Source organism: Accipiter gentilis, chromosome 2, assembly GCF_929443795.1.
Source record: "Accipiter gentilis chromosome 2, bAccGen1.1, whole genome shotgun sequence".
Lineage (NCBI taxonomy): Eukaryota > Metazoa > Chordata > Aves > Accipitriformes > Accipitridae > Astur > Astur gentilis.
The window spans coordinates 38682728-38705086 of NC_064881.1; the positions used below are offsets into that span (position 1 = coordinate 38682728).

Here is a 22359-nt window from a genome sequence, read left to right on the forward strand (position 1 = left end):
TCTGATTTGGGCTCTAAGCCTGAATTGCTATGTTGCCTTGGCAAACTTCCAAAGGCTGCCTCAGTTTCTATTTCTGAAAAACAGTAATACTTTTTAACTTCATGGGAATGTTGTAAAAATTAATTAATTAAAGTCAAATCTTAGTCACCTGACTCTCCCATGTGCTTCTATTAAAGATAGCGGGGATAATATTTAACTAGTGGGTCTTAACCTAAAAGATTGTGAGCGTTTTGGCACTGATCCAAGGAAACACTTAAGCATGCCTTTCCTGGACCTGGACCAGAGCATTCAACATCTTTCAGGATTAAGTCAAGTGTCAATAAGATGAAAAGCAATATAGACAGTCCATGATTATTACTTATTCCCTGCCTGATCCCGAGGGATGGTGAATCTTCCCCTCACCAAGTGATGAGTGCCATCAAGTGAGTAACTTCCTTGTTGAGTTAGTTCAGAATCCTCCAACAGACTATAAGAACTGTAGAAAAAAGAACAAAAAAACCCACCACCCCGTATCTCCAGGAAATTTACTGTCAAGAATAAAAGGGGGAAGAGAAGCGAAAGAAAACAAAACCACAGCAAGGGATATTTTTGATATAGATGTGATGTCTAACTTTAAGAATCTTTTTTTTTTTTTTTTTTATTACGAACATGAGGGCTCTTGAATTTAGAGAGCTTTCATCACAACATATTGTATGCCTTTAAATGGAATTCCCAGAAAAGAAATAATTTTCCCCTTATTTTGTATCAAAATAATTAAATGCATCACTGGTGATCTCAAACACATCTACCCACAGCATCCCAGCCTGTTTCATAATGAATCACATCTGATCCCAAAGTGACCATACTGCAAAACCCTGTTAGGAAATTAACTGCAGGCCAGGGAGTGGTACTAATCACACAACCAGACAAGACCACAGCTGCCCAGCTTAGCTGTATAACCCCTTTTTTTTCTGAACAAACCAGTAAGTTCTTCCTACCGAGTGAAGCTTCTGGTAGAGGCCACACGCATTGCATACATATCCACCATTTGCATTCTTTCGCCAGAGAGAGGTCTTTGTGGTCAGGCAATTGGCACAAAAAACACCCGAGCCTCTACGTCTCTGAAATAGGGAAGAAAAAGAAAAAAAAAAAACACACAGAAAAAAAAACAGGTCAGAGGTGAGTCACATGAGCTGTGGAGTTAGGACAAATCAACACAGGAGTTTTGTCTCTAGACTGGCAACAATGACAGTATAAAACCACACTGCCCATAATGAGGTCAGGTTCAATTGTGCTTAATAGGCACCACTGATTTTCATTATAATTAACCCTAGAGTGATGGATGAGGTGTGTGAAACACCAAAGCCTTTTCAGAATAACAGCTTTAACTTTTTGAACTTCAGGTTTTGTGCATTTAATGATGGCTTCTAAACAGCAAATTCTGAAAAACCCCTCTGGAAGCTGACAGAGAACATTCTGTAAGCTTCTCCTGGTTTGTTCACCACATTTCACAACAGATTATTTCCTTTTAGTTTGCTCGACTTTAAAGTGTGATCGGTAACAAGAATTCTGAAACACCACCACTTCAACTAATTACAGTTTGTATCTATCTGCGTCATATTAATTACTTTAACAGAGATTATACTTCATTAATTGAATACACGATATTCAGTTCCAGTCTTTCCCACTTAGTTCTGAAATCAGTATAAGCTACCATATATTTCCCACAGCCCACTATGAACGAGGAGTAACCTCTGCCAAACAAATAAAAGTACAGTATTCTTAATGAGACTTTTGAACTTCACCCGAAAACTCAGAAAACATTGTCTCATCAATGGATAGATTTGTTTTATTTTAGTCAGGCAAAGAAAGGCACAGTACAACTTTCCTAAATACAAATTGATTTTTAACCAGACTGAGCTGTGCATTCATCAGCTTTCATAATGATCCAGGAATATTTAAAAGTAGACACGTTTATGAGTATTGCTCGTTAAATTCTTTCTACAGAGTAATGATTTCATTAAACTTCTCATTTAAACAAAAGTCAGGCTGTGTTTGTGGGCACAAATAGTAATAACCAGGAAATGGAATTCTTTTGCTGAAAAGAAAATCAGAATTTCAACTCTGTTCCCTGTTTGCAAAGGAATAAAAATCAGTAAGAAACCTTCAGTATCTATGATAAGAATGGGTGAGTACGGGGAAAACCAGCCTGCGTAAAAACTAATTTTATTATAAATTAAAAATTACTAACACTATAAGTAAAAATTTCAGGGTTTCATAAAATTTAAGTAATTTATTTAACTTCAGTCCATACTGTAGAAGACTGGTGTTCATGCCAAAAAAATACAATGGTTATAATTGTACTCTGATACATTTCAAATGGAAAGCTTTCTGCAGACATAATTTTGGCTTCAAGACTGGAACACTTTCTTGGCATTGAAAGGGCATTTGATTCATCGGGTGTTTCACAATGTATCACTAAAAAGACCTGGTGAGCAGCCAGTTCCCTATAGGGTAATTTTTCCATCCAGATGCAAGTGCTATCAGAGGCCCTCGTCAGCTAAACTAATTATGATCTTGCATTTGCTGATGCCTGCTCACTCTAACGTTCGACATCCTCCATTAATCATCAATACAAGGAAAATGAATGAAACGTAAAGAAACGAGGGCTGGTAAGCTGCACAGCCATAAAAATCTGAAATGAGTGCAATAATTTAACAAGATTGGAGAAATGTTTTTAGTGAGCACAAAGTCAGGCTAACAATTGCCCTTTTAAACCAAGAACACAATTTCATTAGTACAGCAGGTTGTGCTACTTTAAAGTGATACAGGAAAATCGAGATTGTCGTCAAGATAATCTCTCTCTCACTCCCTTACATCATCCCCTACTTTGTCTCTTAAATCAGAAACAGTAATATACTACGTTTTCCACGATTTGGCTAAGGGGAGAACTAAATGGCAGTTGCTGTCCTTCAGCAAACATCTAACTAGTTGTGTGTATGAGACGCAGCTCACTCTGGGAAGGCACACTTGCCTACAAGTAAATTGAAGCTCCCAATTCTTTTTGTGGTTGCATATCCTTGCACAGCTTCACCTGGCTGCTGAAATATTTTCCTAAGGAGTACAATAAAAGCTTCACTAAACTAACCCCACTTTGGTCCACTTGAAGGGTGAGAAGTTTCCAAGTAGAAATGACTGTATATGGCCAGGATTCAGATACAACTGTTCCTTTCCATTCCTTCTTTTTGTCTGCCGCCCTATGGCTTCTTGGTGTGGTGTATTAACCAAGTGGAGTTTTAATCTGAGTCAGTCTTTCCACCTGATCATTTCTGTTTGTGTTCCTTGAGTTTGGGAAATACCTTCTACAAAGTCACAGAAGACTTTTAAAATATAGGGAGAGCAGTCTAGTTTATAGGCTGCATTTGCACACACCTGAATGGTGACAGAAGGTGTAGTGACACTGAAATCTTCATTGAATGCTGAATGACAGGCTTGAGAGGTGGGCCTGTGCGAACCGCATGAAGTTCAACAAGGCCAAGTGCAAGGTCCTACACATGGGTCGGGGCAATCCCAAGCACAAATATGGGCTGGGCTGGGAATGGATGGAGAGCAGCCCTGTGGAGAAGGACTTGGGGGTATTAGTGAATGAAAGACTGAATATGAGCCAGCAATGGGCATCTGCAGCCCAGAAAGCCAACCATATCCTGGGCTGTATCAAAACAAGCGTGGCCAGCAGGTTAAGGGAGGTGATTCTGCCCCTCTACTCTGCTCTCGTGAGACCCCACCTGGAGTACTGCATTCAGCTTGGGGGCCCCCAGCATAAGAATGACATGGACCTGCTCAAGTGGGTCCAGAGGAGGGCCATGAAGATGATCAGAGGGCTGGAGCACCTCCCCTGTGAAGACAGGCTGAGAGAGTTGGGGTTGTTCAGCCTGGAGAAGAGAAGTCTCGAAGAGACCTTAGAGCAGCCTTCCAGTACCCAAGGGGCACCTACAGGAAAGATGGGGAGGGACTCTATCAGGGAGTGTAGTGATAGGACAAGGGGTAACTTTTAAACTGAAAGAAGGCAGATTTCGATTAGATATTAGAAAAGAATTCTTTACTGTGAGAGTGGTGAGGCACTGGCACAGGTTGCCCAGAGAGGCTGTGGATGCCCCATCCCTGGAAGTGTTCAAGGCCAGGTTGGATGGGGCTTTGAGCAACCTGCTCTAGTGGAAGGTGTCCCTGCCCATGCCCATCTTTAAGGTCCCTTCCAACCCAGACTTTTGTATGATTCTATGATCTTTAAAACATTGACAAAAGTAACTCATTTTTTCTCTCTTCTTTAAAGGAAGATCTGATTCAAAGTCGACATTAGTTGCAATGAAGTAATACAATGACTACAGCTGGCAACAATCTACAAAATACCTCATAGTAGCTATATGTATCAAAAATGTATACCTGTGCTTATATAGTACTCACAAACAATTTTTCTTTTTTTAAAATCTCAAACCAGTCCAGATAAACATCCTTCCCTAAATTTAATGCAAAGTGTGTAAAATCATCTTACATGCTGTTCTAAGCATTGCATCTTATCTTTCTTTCCTTCTCTTATTTCTGTACTATTTAAGGACCTTACAGGATAATCAACAATGATTATTCCCCTACCTAATGTTCCAACATAGATTACATATACTAATAAATTAACAATTAAACTAACTGTGGAAAAACTTAAGTGCTGTTATTTGTTGAGCTTTTTGGTTATGAAATAGCTTTTCATAGTAGGGACACACAGCTTTAGAATGGGTTTCCTGGGGTGAAACAGGACTATTGCAGAATTGGACTAAATATTCTCGACTCTCAGAACCCACTAATCACAGAACAGACAGGCTTGTCAAAATACACCTGAGAAATTCTGATGATGTCTGCAAGAAAAAATGGAGGCTATTAAAAGCCTACAATGCCTGTAGTCCTCTCTTCTTAAATCAATAGTTTCTTAAAACAAAACAAACCAAAAACGTAGGTCTTTACTTCCCACATACCAAGTTTTATAAAAGTTATTGGCCAACATAAATTATCTGATTTTTTGTGTGTGTGTGTGCTAAATGTCAATTAGTGATGATACTTCTACTGTTAGTGATGATACTTCTGCAAGAGATTGTTTGGCTTTGCATACTCAGCATTTGTACTAGTCAATAATAATGGCCAATATTGCTGGTTTTCCAGGTAGTCTTGCAAAGAACAGGCACTTGAGCTCCAATCCAGCAAAGTCAGCGCAACAGCTATGGCCCACAGCCTCCATAAAACCCAGCCATGCGCTCAAGTGCTCTGCTAAACACCACTGTAGCCAGCATTTTCAGGAAATATGTTATGGAACCTTTTGCTCTTTTTCAAATGTGAACACATACTTAACATAGTTAATCTCTTAAGATCAGCACAGAACAGGTAAGCTGACATAACTAGTCATGGGAGGGTTTGAGCCACAGATAAAAGGTTTCAGTCTGCAGTCAATGCCACTAGCACTAGCTGTAGTGATCCATGAAAATTTCCCGTACATCCTTGGAAGAATAAGCCAAAAGGGCCTGAAAAACTAAAATATGTATCTACTGAGTCAAACTTTAATCATCTGGAGCCTTATAACCACTACATTACAATCCCAAATCCTGAAGGGGCCAGTGCAGCAAAGAGCCTGTCTCCATTTCCATTCCAGTTCCTAGGTCTGGGCGTTTAATATCACGGTTGTCTCAAATCACATTGGGTTGAAACTCGGCGCATGTTTTTGTCAGCCCAGATGTAACTTTTTTTTTTCTTTTCTTTTTTTGGTACTGAAAACTTTATTTAAATCAGTTCAGCTGTTTATAATTTGGGAATTGGCCAAAATGGGGGGGTGGGGGCAGAGGGGAGTTCAAGTTTTTCAGATAACTTTCTAACAAATCTCCAATCACAGTGGCTTTGCTCTGGGGAAAAAAAAAAGTATGCACACATTTTAGTATTTTAGTAGTAGCAAAGCAACAAGTGGATTATTATTTTTATGTAGCTAAGTTATGAAAGTTTGTAATTATTCACTGAACATGTCTTGCAGATCTCTCTACTGTTTTCCCTCAGTAAGAACCATGCTGAAAGCATGTAATTGCATAACAACCCTTGATATGCAGAGTATTTACTCACATTTTTTATGGTTTCCTATCTTGACCGTTTCAAATTGAACAAGTCTGAAACTTGGTATATACACCGTCAAGCCCGAATGCCTAATTTTTTTTTAACTCCTTAAATGCTTTTCACTAGTTACCAACACCTCACAGAAACAAGGAAATTATTAGTAGTGCTTTCTGCTAAGCAATAAACCAGCAGAGAATACCATAAGCAAGTAATTCACTCGGGCATCTTGACAGGATCAGGCCCTTCTTCTTCATAAAAACCTGCTTCAGATTTTAAAAAGATGACCGTACAGTTTATATGATTTCAAGTTTTGTAGCCATGGAGAAGCATCATTACACTCTACAGTTACACAAAATATACTTTAAAATGTACTGAACTTTCAGTTATTATTTCAATGGAACTTCATGTAGCAAAATATATATTGTAAAAGCACAGCCAAAAACACTGCTCAGGAACTGTGTCTTTTTAGCTAGCTAGACTAAGCAACGGTGCCTGACACTCTGCTAGTGCCAGATACATCCTGTTTTCAAACTTTCTGCCAGAAGATGCTTTTAGAAACTCAAATAGGCTCCACAAGCGTCAGCCAAGCATTTTTCTTACATCACCCTCTTGGTTTTGGACACAACAAAACTTGTCTTTTTGCTGATTACTTTCACTTCCCCATCCCAAAACGACGATACGATGAAGCCCGAGTGCATTTTTTTACCATCTCTGGCTTTCCTACCATGCCAGAAACAGAGCACGTTGTAATCACAGCTCCAGAACACGGGGTGCGGAGAAATCATAGATGTTACCCAAGAATAAGCATACGCCTGACCTACTTCCAGTGACAAAGTTGGGGACTACAACCATACATGCCTCACCGAGAAAAAGACAAAACACTGACTCTGGATGCTCTCTGGCAACATGGGAGGTCCAAAAGGGGAGCACCTGGAAACCTGCACGCGCTCAGTTCAGTGTGAGCCAGGTGACCTGCTGGGGAGAGGATCAACTGTAAGCAGCTGGTCTCATACCTGTAATCACTGGGCTGCTACCACTCCCGTCAGGAAAATAGTATAATGCACTCATGGTTACATCTGTATATGTTGCATTTGCACTGCCGTGAGTATTTAGGAGTTTCTGGTTTCACACCTGCTAGGTCTTTCCAGGTATTGTCCTTCTTACATGAGGAGGTATTTAGTTCTTTTGAGTTTTGGCGAGGCTAACTGAAGTTTGAAACCTGGGCAGCGAGGCAGCACCTGGATGTTGGAGTAAGCGCTAGTTTCTTCTGTTTAGGATGGGAAAAGAATTTTTCAGTCCTCATTTCTTTTGGCTGCAGAGGCACTCAGACCTTTCTGAATGTGTTTAATCAAAACTGCTTTCTCTCTCAGCTATGAAAACAGCCACAACTATGTCTCTGTAAAGTTTCACATTTTAAAATTTTAGTTGCTTTTGCTGTAACTATGTCTAAATTAAAAAGAAAGTCATTGGGTTTTCTTCCCTTTATAACTTGGACAGCTTTCAGGAATAGACCAGGCACAGCAAATTTTCGGCCCCAAAGCATAAGATGTCAGAAAAAGCAAAACACATAAAGCAGAGTGTTAAAGCAGAAGTTGTTTTCAGCCTTAACTATGAGTTAACAGATGCCTCTTGAAGTCAATTTAATGTGCCAAATCTAAACTCTTCATCTACGACATTTTCAAGAACAATTACATTAAAAAGCTGTATTTGAAAGATGCACAAGAAAGGTTAGGAAAGGCAAGGTAGGAAGAGAGTAAAAATGCCAAGAGGAAAGTTAAAATTACGCACCTAATTCATATTAAAAGTTTAGTGGAATTTTTAATGCTCTATTGTGACAGCATCTTTTTATGATATATGCTGCATTACAAACTTTTAATGAGAGGAATCAGGAGGGTTTTAGAGAAGGGAAAAAAACCCCGACAATAAATTAAACATTACTGCTAGCGCAGCCGTTCAGAATCCTACCCCTGATCCCTTAGGGAGAGTAAATTTTTTAATGTGCATGTAAACTGCAATTATTTTTTATCAGCAGCAAAAATGCAGATGAGTAGATTTTGTCCCAGCATTCGAAGCATTTCCCTGTATTTTATAAAGCTACCTTAGAGACGGTGACATTCACTACTCAAAAAACCCCCCAACCCCCCCCCCCCCCCCAAAAACAGGCAGCGAACTACAATCTCTGTGTCCTACTAAGTCAAAAGAATTTAGTAAGATATTAGTTTAGGATGTCATGATTGCTACCAAAGTAAAACAATGGCTGACCAAAATAAATGATTAAATTAAGAAAAACATAGCTATGCAAAGAAGCCACTAAATCACTTGCTGTTGGATGTCTCCACTGCCATCACCTCCTCACCTTTATTTCCTCCCCCAAGTAACAGCTGACCCAACCTTTGCCACTGTGCTGGAAGGGAATTGGCTTTGGACACCCACCTTCAGCCAGAGCCTGAGCTCCACAGGCAGGAATTTACCATCGTTTTCATCATCCGTTAAGAGCTGCATGCAACTATGGGATCACAGAAATAATCTCAATACACTTTACAATGACTTACTCATTTTCGTTTAAGCATTTAGCAGTGAAAATCATGTAGTTCACAGTGTATACCTCCTTGTTAATTCAAGCAGGGATGGAAGGTAATTTCACAGTTTCCCCCTCAAGATCTGCAGTGGCAGAAATAAGAAACAACAAAACTTTTTCTGCAGGTTAGACTTCCTTGCCACAGTTAGTGGCAGCTGATTTTTAAACACTGTGTGTTAAAAATATATGTGATCTTCTGTTGGGCCAAATACATATGCACAGCCTAAATAAATACACATATACATATTTATGGTATGAGGTATTTGTAATGAACACTGAGAACTATTTTCTGGTAGAACTATATGTTAGTCTCGTTTGCAAAGAGTTAAATATTTCCTTAATCATTTTACACAAAATATGATTTTTTTAGAAAGCAGTTTCCTTCAACCGTCTTTTATTAGATATAATGTATTTTTAAGGTCTTATCCTTCAACTTGCACAAGCTGATCATCCTTAAATCTCTTCCAGTGCCTTAAACAGCAGCTACCACAGTATGGTATGATCTCGCCACTGACTCCCAGCAGCACAACACAGACTTCCACGAAGGCAACCCAAAAATTAATTTTAAAAGTTTTATTAACACCAATAGCAAAAAAAAAAAAAAAAAGCCAACCTGGAAACCTGCATTTCCCACACAATAATGATGTCATTTTGCAGCAACTGAAACCTATTCAAGAGGAATAGAAATTCTGTCTCCAATAACTCGCTGAGTCAATTACACAGGAAAGTACTGTAATGGGCTGTCCCCCGTCAAACAGCTCACGTACACGACTTCCTTCTCAATTACCAACTTGTCTGCATTGCCATCTGTAAAAACGAACGCATACCTTGTGCTGCCAGTTTCTGCTCTTGCACTTCCATTAGTGGAACTGGCTGCAGCTGCTCAAGAAGAAAGCCCCGATTGTCTTTGTTTGCCCCCATGTAGCACAATTTTTCTCCCTTCCTCCTGTACATCGACTCAAGGTAATGCGTTATCTCTGCTGAGGTGTGCTTGCGAGTATTTAAACTACAGTCCGCCTAAATCTGTGTCCTGTTTTCTTTTCACAGTTTATCACCTAACACAGTAAAAAGGTGCCAGCAGCATCCCTCAGCATCTTCACCAGTATTATGATGGTAGTATTGCAACAGGTCTTATCAGTCCTTTTTAGGAACCGCTGCAAAAATTGCTAAGTTTCTGGCTAAACATATTCCCACTTTTCTAAATCAGCTTGACCACTCGGGCAATTTTAAAACAGTACCTATAAGAAGCAATCAAAAGTAAGATTAATAAAAGAAGTCCAATTTAGGAATAGTACTATTCCCTACAAATAAATGGTTAGGTAGATGCATTAGTGTGCATAAGCAGGACAGAACGAGCCTGGTTTGGTAACTGCAATCCTTGTTCCTAAATAATATAAACCTTTCTCCACTAGCACTTTGCTGAAACAGATTCACGCAGCAGTTCCAATGCTGAACGGCTGCCTGAAAACTCAGCGCTCATACACACAGACCGCTGCTCCTTTCCGAACGCCGTGTGCTTCCAAACAAGCTCAGCCTTTGTTAGAGAACAAATCTAAGAAAAAGTCATTACGAGCCTCTTGCATTTTTGCAAATTAGAAACACAACATAAACAGTATAAAAAGTACAAAATTAGACTACTCTTATTCCCATCGGTAAGTGGATAAAAGTAGTACCCTCAGAACTAAGCACACTGAAAGATACATCGAGAAAACTGGAAATGCTTCTGGCTCGCTCCTTTCTTGGCACAAGGCAAAAATATCCAAGCCCTGCTGTCGCAAATGGGGAGTCTAAATCAATAGTTAGACTTTGCTATAAACAGTCTCAATTTCTGAGATAAAGAGCCAGTTGTGAAGGTGCCCAAACATGGAATTAGGTGCTTAAGTTTAGGCATCAATACCAGAGGATTTATGTTCAAGAAGGCACCCCACATATCCCTTCTTTCATGAAGTAATCTCACTCATCAAACGAACAGACAAAAATGGAGCAAAGACACGTCCATATTTCCTTAAACACCCCTAGCTTTGACCTGGTAGAAGAACCAGAGTGCATTTGCAGATCTCAGCTAAGAGCCAATATGTAACTCTACATGTGATAGTAATTGAGGGTCCCAATCCCGCAAGTGCTCTGCTGTAAGAGTGAGCACAAAGCTGCTGGAGTTCTCAGCTTCTGGCATCTGTTCCCACTTCCACAGAAATCAGATGGGCAAAATTAAGTTTTGAGGAAAAAAAAAAATCACAGACATTTAAAAAACATTCCCTGACCTTATTAAAGTCCACGTGATCTCTATTTATATAGAAAATGGCTCAGAAAGCCAGCAGCTGAGAGGAGGAACTCTCATTTGTAGATTTTGGCTGAGGGCTGCCAAAATCAGCAGGGGAAAGGCTCCTCAGGGGTAAAAATTTCAAAAGCCATTAAGTGTCTCAGAAGCCTCAGACCCACTGACTTTTGATCACCTACATGCTCCCAAATTTGCACCCCAAATCTGGAAACTACACTGGGAGAATAATTTCTAATTCAAACTTACAAAATGAGGATCTAAAGTTTTCATAGAAGTCTTCAGAACTCAGAGAGGAAATGTCAATTAGGTGTCTACCTCTCGGTGAAAACCAGTGAGGTAACATTTACCTGTTACATGTACATTAAATAATTCCCCTTAGGACCATTAATTTTAATTAAAGAAAAAATGTAACAAGAAAATGTTTCATATGGACAACTATAGCTTATATACTTGTTCAGGAACTGAAGTAACTATAATTTGAGTCTCACGCAGTCCCTTTGAGAAAGCTCTTACTAGGGTGGGATCCAAAGTGGACTATGTCCACCTATTATTTTCAATATGCTTAGGACTGCACTCTCACTGCAGATCTTGCTGCTGTTGCTAGAATGGTTTCCATTCAGAAAAATCAACATTTGCCAACCCATACCACACAATTACCATAGTTATTTCCTATTGTGAGCTTAGGGAGAAACTGTGGTATCCCAGATACCACGGTGTGGTAAATATTGAAAAGTAGTGGCCTTTTTATAATGGACATTTTCATCTAATCCAATCCATTCCAAACACTTCCAGATAACAAGACAATAAGGCAGAGTCAGTGTCTAAGTGGTTAGCTCTAACATAATAATCTTAATTCTGTCCTGTGATCCCACTTTCAGCAAAAATATTTGATGGCTTCCCTTTTGATAGCTTTAGGAAGTAAGAATGGAATACAGCTGTGAGCAACCCCAACACCCATCTAGGGAGGTATCTCCTGAAAAAGAAAAGGGGGGGGGGGGGGGGGAACCCAACAAACCCCGTATTTGTATTTTTTTAAAGCTAACCCATCTAAAGTGCCAAAAGCCTCCTGGGCTGCATTAGGCAAAGCATTGCCAGCAGGTTGAGGGAGGTGATCCTTCCCTCTGCTCAGCGCTGGTGAGGCCACACCTGGAGTCCAGTGTCCGTGTCCAGTGCTGGGCTCCCCAGTACAAGAAAACTATGGATGTACAGTGAAGGGCCACAAAGATGATTGAGGGACTCAGGCATCTGTCATACAAGGAGAGGCTGAGAGAGCTGGGACTGTGCAGCCTGGAGAAGAGAAGGCGCAGGGGGATCTTATTAATATGGACCTGATGGGAAAGTAGAGAAGATGGAGCCAGGCTCTTCTCAGCGGTGCACAGCAAGAGGCAAAAATTGAAATGCAGGAAATTCCATGTGAACATAAAGGAAAAGGGTTTTTTACTGTGAGGGTGGTTGAATACAGAACAGGTTGCCCTGAGAGGAGTCCTTGGAGATATTCAAAGCCTGACGGGACACAGCCCTGAGCACCCTGCTCTGGCTGACCTTGCTTCTGAGCAGCAGGGTTGGATTAGATAATCTCCTGAGCTGCCTTCCAGCCTCAAGGATTTTGTGAGTCTTCCTTCAGTGAGAGGCTATCGATTTTAGCCTTAATTCATATTCATTTGCCTTGAAAAAGAAAATATTTTAAATTTCATGGCTATAAAAGTACTAATGAAAATAGACCAACATCCATGACTGAACGTTACAGACTACAGTCTGTAACACTGTACAGTTACTAAAAATGAAGAAACCTACTCTTAAATTCCAGTGTAAATTTCAGAATGTTTATGAGGAACCAAGTGAGGCATCTAATGCAGGTTTTGCAAAAGTTGTTTTCTGCTTGCTCTTTCCTATCAAGATCTTAATGCCTACTTGTAAATGAGACTCAATATAGGGTGTTGTATAGCTTTTCTTAAAAATACCATTAAGATGAGAAGGAAAAGAGAACAACTGTTCTGTATTTTGGAGACATTTCTCCTTAAATAGTGTTTATGTACTGCAAGCATCCCTTCCATAAACAAACCAGGTCTTTGGAACAAGTGAACACAATCTCTGAAGAATCTTTACCAGCTTCTATTTCTGGTACATGATGCACTGAGAATTTTAGGCCAACACGGGCATATGGTCTCCTAGTTTGATAGGAAACATTTCATGGAATTCAAGACAGAGCCACAGCATAATGACTGAAGACCTTAAAATCTGTGATATAACATAAGGTTGCGAAAAAAAGAAAAAGAGAAGAGAAGAGAAGAGAAGAGAAGAGAAGAGAAGAGAAGAGAAGAGAAGAGGAGAGGAGAGAAAAGAGGAGAGATGAAAGAGAAGAGAAAGAGGAGAGAGGAAAGAGAATAGAGAGAAAAGAGAAGAACAAAAAAGAGAGAGAAGAGAAGAACAAAGAGAGAAAAGAGAAGAACGAAGGAAAGAGAATAGAGAACAAAGAAAAGAGAAGAGAGGGGAAAAAGAACAAAGAAAAGAGAAAAAAAGATAAAGGGGAAGGGAAGGGAAGGGAAGGGAAGGGAAGGGAAGGGAAGGGAAGGGAAGGAAGGGAAAGGGAAAAAACAAGTGTTTCCTGGTGCAATACTAGAGGCAGTAGCAGCATGTAAAAGCACAAGGAAAGTCATGGTAACTGGTGTGCACAAAGGAATGTTCTGAATTCCTTATTAATCAAGCTTAACCTCATTAACTAAACCGTCTTAACCTATTCCTTTTTTCTTTTTTTTTTTTTTTTTTTTTTTTTTTCAGGAGAATCACCCAGTAGGGAAATCAATTTTTTAAAAAACCCAAATAATAAACAATATTTATCCTAATAACATTCATGCAGGATTTGTGGCTTTTCTGCCTTCGCAGCCTTAGAAACTGGTATGCCCTCTGTACTTTTTATACTCATTCACATGTGCACAGAGAGAATACTGTAACTGCAGAGCAGTGCTTCCAGCGTCCCTAGTCTAATTTTTCTCTTATCTTTAAGAAAGTGGTTCTTAAATTGCTTAAGACACCAGCTTCAAAATCTGCATTGTCAGAATCACTCCTACAGATTGCATTTCACCGAAGGAATTGTTTCTAATTCAAGTGGCGGGGTGAGCATACTGCTGGGGGCAGTCATTCTCTTAAATGGTACGAGCCTGACAAGAGCAGTATGAGAGAAACGTATAACTTATCGGGGTTTTCCATCATGAGTTCTGCATGCCGAGAAAGAAACGTACCCACCCTGTCGCATACTCAGGCTTTAGTTCAGAGCGCAGCAAAGGACTGGAAAATGGCACTCAAGAAATCAAGCACCAGGCTGGAAGGAGAGGCACAGCGAAAACCGTCCTGTGAGCCCACAGTTAACTTCTTTTTCACATCCTTTGGAGGCTTCTTAAATGAAGCTGACTGCGCAGGAATGCCTTGTAAAACAAGCCCTCCACTTCCTTTCTAAAGTGGTGTCAGCGAAACAGCTCCGCAGCCTCGCTCGCAAGCAGCTGTGGCTGCATCCATGTTGTGACTGGAAAGGCAAAGGCCATTGGGTTGCCTGAATGTGTTCGTGTATTTGTGCAGACCTCGGACACGGGCTCAAAAAGGAACCGTTTGGTCCCGTTCTACTGATCAATACATCAGATTTGCTATTTAGGCAAAAAATGGCAGGAAAAAAGTTTCCCTTTTACCTTCCACCTGCTAGTATCACAATTCATCCGATTTTGAAACCAGCCTCCAGAAGCCCCACGTACACAACTTTGAAATAAAAAGAAACCTTTAAATTTAGACATGCTGTACAAAATCATAGCTGCTACTTGCAAACGGGCTATATTCAAAGCCATTTCTCTCTTACTGAAGGAACAAAAACTCTGACACTTAAGAATTCACTTTTCGATTTAATTCAGGTTTTCCTTAACAGTGAATGTCAAATTGTTTTCACTCCCTTTCTTTATCACCTTTAGGAATCTTTAGGAGTGAGAATGAAAAAGACATACAGCAGAAAGGAGCACATTTATAACGACATGCCTTTTCTCTAGGAGAAAAAAAATAATCTTCCATTTCATCAGCATCTTTGCCAAAAGCCCTCTTTCAGGAACTGAAAAGAGAAGGGCCTTTATTTCCTACATATATTTTATAGGAAACATTTTTTGGTTCTGTGTCATGGACTAGGATTTCACACCTTAGTGGCTAGTCGTATGGAAATGGACATGGCTGTGGAAACTTCATGGCTGTGAAACCCTGATAGTAAAATCAGCAGGAAGATGAGGAAGGTGTGGGGAACACTGAATGATTCATGCGGTAACAGCCTCTGGACCCTTTGAGGAGATTTTGGGATGACTGCCAATGCTACCTGTCTATGACCAGCATCCTGGACCCTCTAAAGCAGGCTTTAAATCTGGGCATGATACAGAGGGAGTATTGCTCTTTTGAATAATGCCCAAATATGTAAGTGGATGTGACATGTATGGATTTTTATAAGGAAAGACCTTTCCAAAATCAGGTTGCAATTACTGATGAGTTATACCTCCCAGAAATAATTCCTAAAATATAAATACCAGGCCCTGTTTCCTTTATTAATAGCAGTCTGAGTTAATGAGGGAACAACTTCTACAAGTTACTGTGGAGCAGTGTAAAGCTAAGCATCTTAGCTGCGACACTCAAGAAATCGGTGTTTTGCAACTAACTCTTCCTTTCCCAAACCAAAGAACAAATCCTCTCCTATTTCATACCCATGTAACTCCACCTATTGCGGAAACACAAGGAGAGCAGAAGTTGGTAGAAAACTTACAGAGCCAGCACTGATTTGATGCCAATCTGTTTAAGACATAGAAGAAGAAAAAAAACCCCAGCACATAAAAAACTGACTGCACTGAGCTTGGCTTTTGTTACGGGAAAGGTAATTCTTGGCCGATTTTACTATGGCCTTGCCATCTACCTTTGGAGCCCTGGCATATGCGTGGCACTACCATGGCAGACACGGCAGACTTATGTTCAAGACGGCCTATATAATTTTGCATTTCAGGAACGACAGCCCTAGCGCTGTAGCACATACTGCATGCACAGCCGGGGCTGTGATTTCTACTCCATTTCAGTGATTAATGGCTTCGTAATGGAATACAAGTTTCCTACAGAACGTCGCAGTCTCCCTACAAATTCGGCCTCGTCTGCTGTTTATCGGCAGGTCGTAGGGGCAGTGACAGACCAGTGCCGCTGGAAGCACTGGGTGCAGTCCCAGTACAGAGGCAAAGGCGCACGAAGCAGCTGGGCTGTAACAGTCAGCTGCAGTCACTAGAGGGTACTGCGAGGGCACCCAGAGGGTGCTGCTCCCATGGCAGGGGGCAAAGGAAAATACCGGGAAACCCTACCACAGGCAACATCCCTCGACAGTTGGAACCGGCTATTTTAAAGGCGGATCTGCCTTTAGAAATGCCTAATCTCACTCCTGATTTCGAAGCGTTCCTGCGGGAAGTATCTGCACGCACACACATGCCACCAATAAGCCAAGCAACTCACGCCTTTATGGTTCATTTTTAAATCCAGCGCAGTCTGTGGATCATGAGTCACACAGTTCCTTCTTACGCAAAAGGCCAAACAGCTACAAAGAGCAGAGCGAGAATGAAATTCCTATGGTTTTAACAACAGTTACTCACAGAAGGCAAGATGGGGATCCCCTTGTTTATGCACAGCGTCACGTAAGATTACAGGGCTATTTAAGCAGTAAAGTAGTACAGAAAAAGAGAGAATGAATCTCAGCATCCGACTTTAGAAGACATCACTATGTTCATTAGTGAAGCAATAGAAAAAAAAAAGCAAACATCTAGTGAAATAATCTTAGCCACTGCTACTTCTGAGTTTATCTATTAAACACTGCTATCCCATACAGAGTAAATAACTGCCAGGAAATCTACTGCACATACTTCAATATTCTGGTATTTTTAAAACACACAACCTTTATCATGCACGAATATCCCTTAATGTGTCTGCCGGAGTTTCTGTGCTTTGCACGGACTAGCAAGAAGGGATGTTGGATGATGCTTCCGTTATGCTCTTAAGTTCTACCAGATTTCAGTAATAATTCTGATCAACCAGTGCATTCCAGACTTTATTGCCCATCTTTCTTTTTCCATTTCTTCCATCAACCAACCAGTTAATAAGAAAATAGAAAGAAAATGTGTATGCAATGGATAGCACAGCATTCCAATGAGACACAGAAGTGGACAAATAATAGAATAGTTGGGAGTATCAAGCAAAAATGTTAACATTAACTAGGTTTACTTTTCACTCTATTTAAATACAAAAATTTGAAGTAAGAAGTTTCTGTATTTTAGTCTCAGCCAATTTTGGGCCACACTGAATGTTAAATAAACTATTATTTAATCAAATACAGGCATATTAGTCTCACTCCTGCTGACAACTTCAATTAGAGTATTTTTGCTTCATACAAAAAAAAAAAAAGAAAAAAGAAAAAGCTCATGATCTTTAAACTACTATGGCTTCTGCACAACATCTGGTTACAATTTTTTATATATTCAACCATCAAACTTCTATCTCCACAAAACAGTTTACTCAAGATTTGTTTTAATTATTCTGCATTGCGAGCTTCATATGGCTTTGAAAAGGGGGTGAAAGGATCGCTCACGATGCAGACAGATGCAAACTGAAAAGGACTGTACATTGAAAGATGCTTTTGAAACAATTTTTAAAAATGAAAAAATCCTTTCTATCATTGCCAAGAAACAAGTGCTACTTTAACTGTTTCGTTACACAGTACCTCTTGGCTTGTTCATTAGCAATTTTCATGTTTTTTTGGTTCGATTCTAGGATTAAGGCAATCTTTATTAGGAATTTCATTGGAACCATACAAGTTACAAACACATCTTTCCTCTTTTTCTCGCCAATGCCACAGTGGGAACACTATATTTCTGAAAGTGCTAGTTTAAAACAGAAAACATAGCAAAGAAAGCATCTGAATGTGATAAAGTAGAAATAAAAATGAATTTTATAGCAGCACAGAAAAGCCTTGCTCATACAAAAAAAAAAAAAAATGTTGTACTGAATTTTAAGCATGGGAGAGATCTAATTTATTTTCATAAGCCTATTCACCTGTGTAAAGTTAAGTGCATTCATAAGCTTTTGCAAGATTGGACCTAAGACAAAAATTAAGAAAATGCCTGGGGTTCTGGTTTTATTAAATGTCAGAGCTTCAGTCAGCCAAAGGGACATGACTATATTTTTCTTAAATGAGTCTTGGGGTGCTACACCAAATCAATGAGTCTTGACATGGTGGAATCACTGTAAACTTTGGAGGATAAGAAACTTCTTACTCATTCATTTGCATTACATATATGGATTAATGGGAAAGCATTATGGAAAGTTATTATTTATTTTATGAGGTAACTGCTTTGAAATCCAGTAAATGAAACTCCTTTTTCCTGTTTTTCAGTCAGTCAGCACCCACCATTCCAAGATAGGAAATTCAAGGAAACTTCAGGTTTTTTTCTGGAGGTTTTTTCTGATGCAAAGCATGGATAAGCTTAGACATGGAATGTCATCTTTTAAGATTTTTTTTTCTTTGAAGATGCTCCAAAGAAGCCAGGAGAAGACATAGCTGCTAAAACACAATTACAACCATGGTTGCCTTATAAGCAGTTGAGCTTCACTGGCTCTGATTCCCAGACAGAAACTCTTGAGTTTGGTACTGGAGCAATATGTGCAGCTTTTTAAAAAATTATTTTTAATGAGGAAACTTCATTTGTGTATTAAAGAGGGCCTGAAGACATGATTTCATTTTGGTTCTGTGAGATATTCTGGTATTAAACTCATGATACAGTCATGTCTCTGAATTGGTGACCCATCATGGGTCAACACATGCATGAAAAAAAACCACCAACACTTTTGAATCCATGGCCAACCATACCAAAATGAGTCTAACCCCTGGAGCCTACTTAATTGTCAGGAGGAGCTCTGAGCAGGCTGTCTCACTGAACTCTGGGCACTGCCTCCACCAGGACTGCAAGAACTGCTGAAACAGTTACCCTCCGTCACAGTAATATTTGACACTTTGCTTGCAACCAAAACAGGGAAATATGGAAGAATGCAAAATTCTAACAGCATGCAAATTGCTGATAAAAAGTCCCTGTTTTTCACAAAGCCTCAGCTGGCACAGAGGGTGATGATGGAGACAAAGCTTTATTTTTATCTGAACCAGTATTTCATCCTCAGGTTCAAAATCTCGCAGTTACACCAAAGACTTGACTGTTCCTCCTGGGTTACAGTTACCATCTCAGCATAACGGCAAAAAGGACTTGCTGGGTTCATGCTGCTTAAAGTGAGGAAACATGAATTGTCACTGTCCTCACTGACACAGCCTGCAAACAAAGGGCTTCAGTATTCACTGTCATCTTTTCATCTTTTATTTCAGGTATGAAGAGCATGAACATGACTCAGAACAAAAGTAAGCCATTGGTGAAGCCTTCTTTTGCATGTGCCCCCCCCCCCCCCAACCCCATCAACAATCTCAAGGTACATTTTTAGTGTGGTGGGAATTCAGACACACGATTTTGATTAATGTTAATGCAAGTCGTGTGGCCAAATCCCTGTACACCACTTTGAGAGTTTATTCTAAAATCGAAATATAATTAAGGTTGCAACACAAACCGAATAAGGTGAGGAAATGACACTTCATTAGTAACCTATTCGTTACGAGTACCATAGGTAACCTCTTGCAACAGTGTTGTACTATAATTAAATGTTTTAAGTGTTTGTATACCACCGTCAACTGGTTAGAAAAATATGGTAAAGACATCCAGACACACTAAAAAAAAGGTTAGCTTCTGCAACTAGATAAATTACTTCTTTAAATTACTTAGTTGTGGTATTGGATCGGAAGATTTTGAGTCTTCTTCCCAGTGACACTTGGAGACCAGCACATTTGTTCTTTGTAAATTTATACTAACGAGCAGTCGTGCATAATACAGCAGACTGTAAACAGAGGAGAAGAGGAGCTGAAGGCAGCAGGACTGCATACGAGGAGTTTCTGTTTAGTCAAGCTGATAGGTAACAGATAAATGATCTAAAGATTGTTTTCAGTTTTCCCTCTTGCACAAAGCTATATTCCAGATCTTTATAACTGTGAAAACCAAACATGAACTCTACAGTGAGAAAGGGTGTCATGCATGGGGAGAGGTCCCGTGTCTGTTGCACTGCTTTTGCTGATGACTGAAAGTGGCATTTCTGTGGTCATTCCCTTATTCTGGTTCTGCAGAAAACTGCCAAGCCAGTTATGGTTTGGGTTTTTTTTTTGTTGTTGTTTGTTTGTTTTTTAATTATTATTATTATTGTGGACTGCAGGCTAAGGTTTTTCATCTTCTCAATCACATGAAAGCCCACGGAAAGAGGAGTTCTCTAAACTCTCTCTTGGAGGCAACGGTAGCCTTTTCACTAAAGATCAGTAGAAGTTACCTAAAAAGCTAATGGCTGTGGACTACAGTCTGCAATAAACCACTTTTACTGTCTTTGTAGTGTAGAAAGAAGAGAGTGATTCTGTGTGTGTACATGTGTGCATGAAGAACGGCAGCGATAGTCAGCTGTGCTTTACAGAACAAGGAGTAGCAGAACTAGTAGCAGAACTTTACAGAACTTACAGTAGCAAGTGGGCAATGGGTCTATCTGAGATCGAGCAACTTTCAATATCATCACTGAAAGCAAATGAAATTAAAGACACAAAATACAATTCAGTCCTTCATGTAAGATTTAAGATTATTATTGTAGACCTCAGGTATTTTGTGCTGGCATTCTGGACATGTGTGATGTTGCTAGCAGCAAATTCAAAGCTCTTAACATATGTAATACAAAACAAAATCTGAGAAAAAGAACTGGTGCTTAATGGAAAAATATCTGGGCCATAAGCATTGATCTTTATTACATATCTATTCACTACACTCCTTGCCATACCTAGCAAGTTCAGAAGAGAGGACTACATACTACTATGATAAAATGCAACTTGCAGTCTGTAATCTGACTTTGTAAGCACATTTGGTAGACTCATATAAAATGTACAAGTAAAATGATCTAAATTATGAAGTAGATTTTTTCTTTTAAAAAAGTCATTGAGTATGTCTTATATAGCTAGGTTTTTCTTTAACATTACAGTCTCTTTAAAAGTGGATTAGAGGTATACTGTCTTTTGACATAGTGCAAGAAGCAAGAGCGTGCAGAGAGCTCGGAGGATGTAATTTTTTCCCTCTAACATAAAAAGATGTGTGAAGTTACTATGGCTCTTCAAAACGGCCTAGTAATTGAGCCTGGTTATGGTCTCATTAATGCGCAGGTTTCATTTATCACCTTCTTTCTTTGTGGATTATGTGCACTGATTCATCAAGACTTGTGACACCTGGTTTTCATTTGCTCTGTTCAGTGCTTCTTTTTTAATCAGTTTGTACTAGATTGGTGTAAGAAACAGTCTGAAAGTAAAACGCACTAGCCTCCTGAAAACAGAAATGAGAAAATTTCAGCTTTTTTAAAAATTTACAATTAAATGCCTTTTCACTCTCTTTTCATGCTCTTTGCATGCTTTTATTTTCTCTTTTCATGCTCTTTGCATGCTTTTCTTTCAAGTACGTTTAATAACATGCTTGCTGCAGCTACTCATAACATAAAAGGAGCAAACAAAACAATGTACACTTAACAGGGGAGATGTAGGTGCCTAGTAAGTTCATTATTACAAAAAGTAATTGATTTTAATTCATGTAAATATAAGTGACAAGAATAACACAGGCAAGGTTTTTTCTTGCTGAACTACAATATCCTTGTTAAGTTGTACAGTTTAATAATGAGATGTTCTCATATAAATTTCCCTCTGCCTTCCTTCTTTACTTCGCTTTTCTAAAATATGTATCACTTCAAATATTTCCATTCCCCGTGTCACTGGCAAATGCCAGAAATAGAGAAAGAGAGATCTGATAAAGATAAAGCATGACAAAAGTTTCACGGATAATTGCCTTCACATATCCAGTTCAGCTCTCATCTCTCCTAATTAGCCTCATTACCATACCTTAAGACAGACCAGCAGTCACTCAAACTCCCTGTTTTTTCTGTCAAAACTATTGCTGACAGGCAAATGGACAACACATGCACTGAGTGAGTCTATTCTAGACTATTCTTTTACAAGACTAGCCTCCAGCAGAAAACACAAAACAATAGGTCTTCTATAAATGTATAATGAAAGTATACATACAGTGTGTGAATACTCAATAAATTATTGTTCTATTCATTGCTCCGCCATCACTTAAAATGAGGACAATAAAAAAAGAAAAATCATTTTCATACACTATCATTCTCCAGAATAGCAAAGAGATCAAAACCAATGCAGTATTTCACTATGACTGATACAGAC

At 39.4% G+C, this 22359-nt stretch overlaps 1 protein-coding gene across 2 annotated transcripts in view; it reads right to left on the bottom strand.

Moving 5' to 3' along the window:
* The window catches only part of TRPS1 (transcriptional repressor GATA binding 1), a 223058-nt gene that overhangs the window by 10688 nt on the left and 190011 nt on the right, over positions 1 to 22359 (bottom strand). For both annotated transcript variants that reach the window (XM_049824535.1, XM_049824526.1), the window contains one exon: positions 978 to 1100. In XM_049824535.1, the coding sequence (XP_049680492.1) occupies positions 978 to 1100 (123 nt within the window). The remainder of the gene's footprint in view (positions 1 to 977; positions 1101 to 22359) is intronic.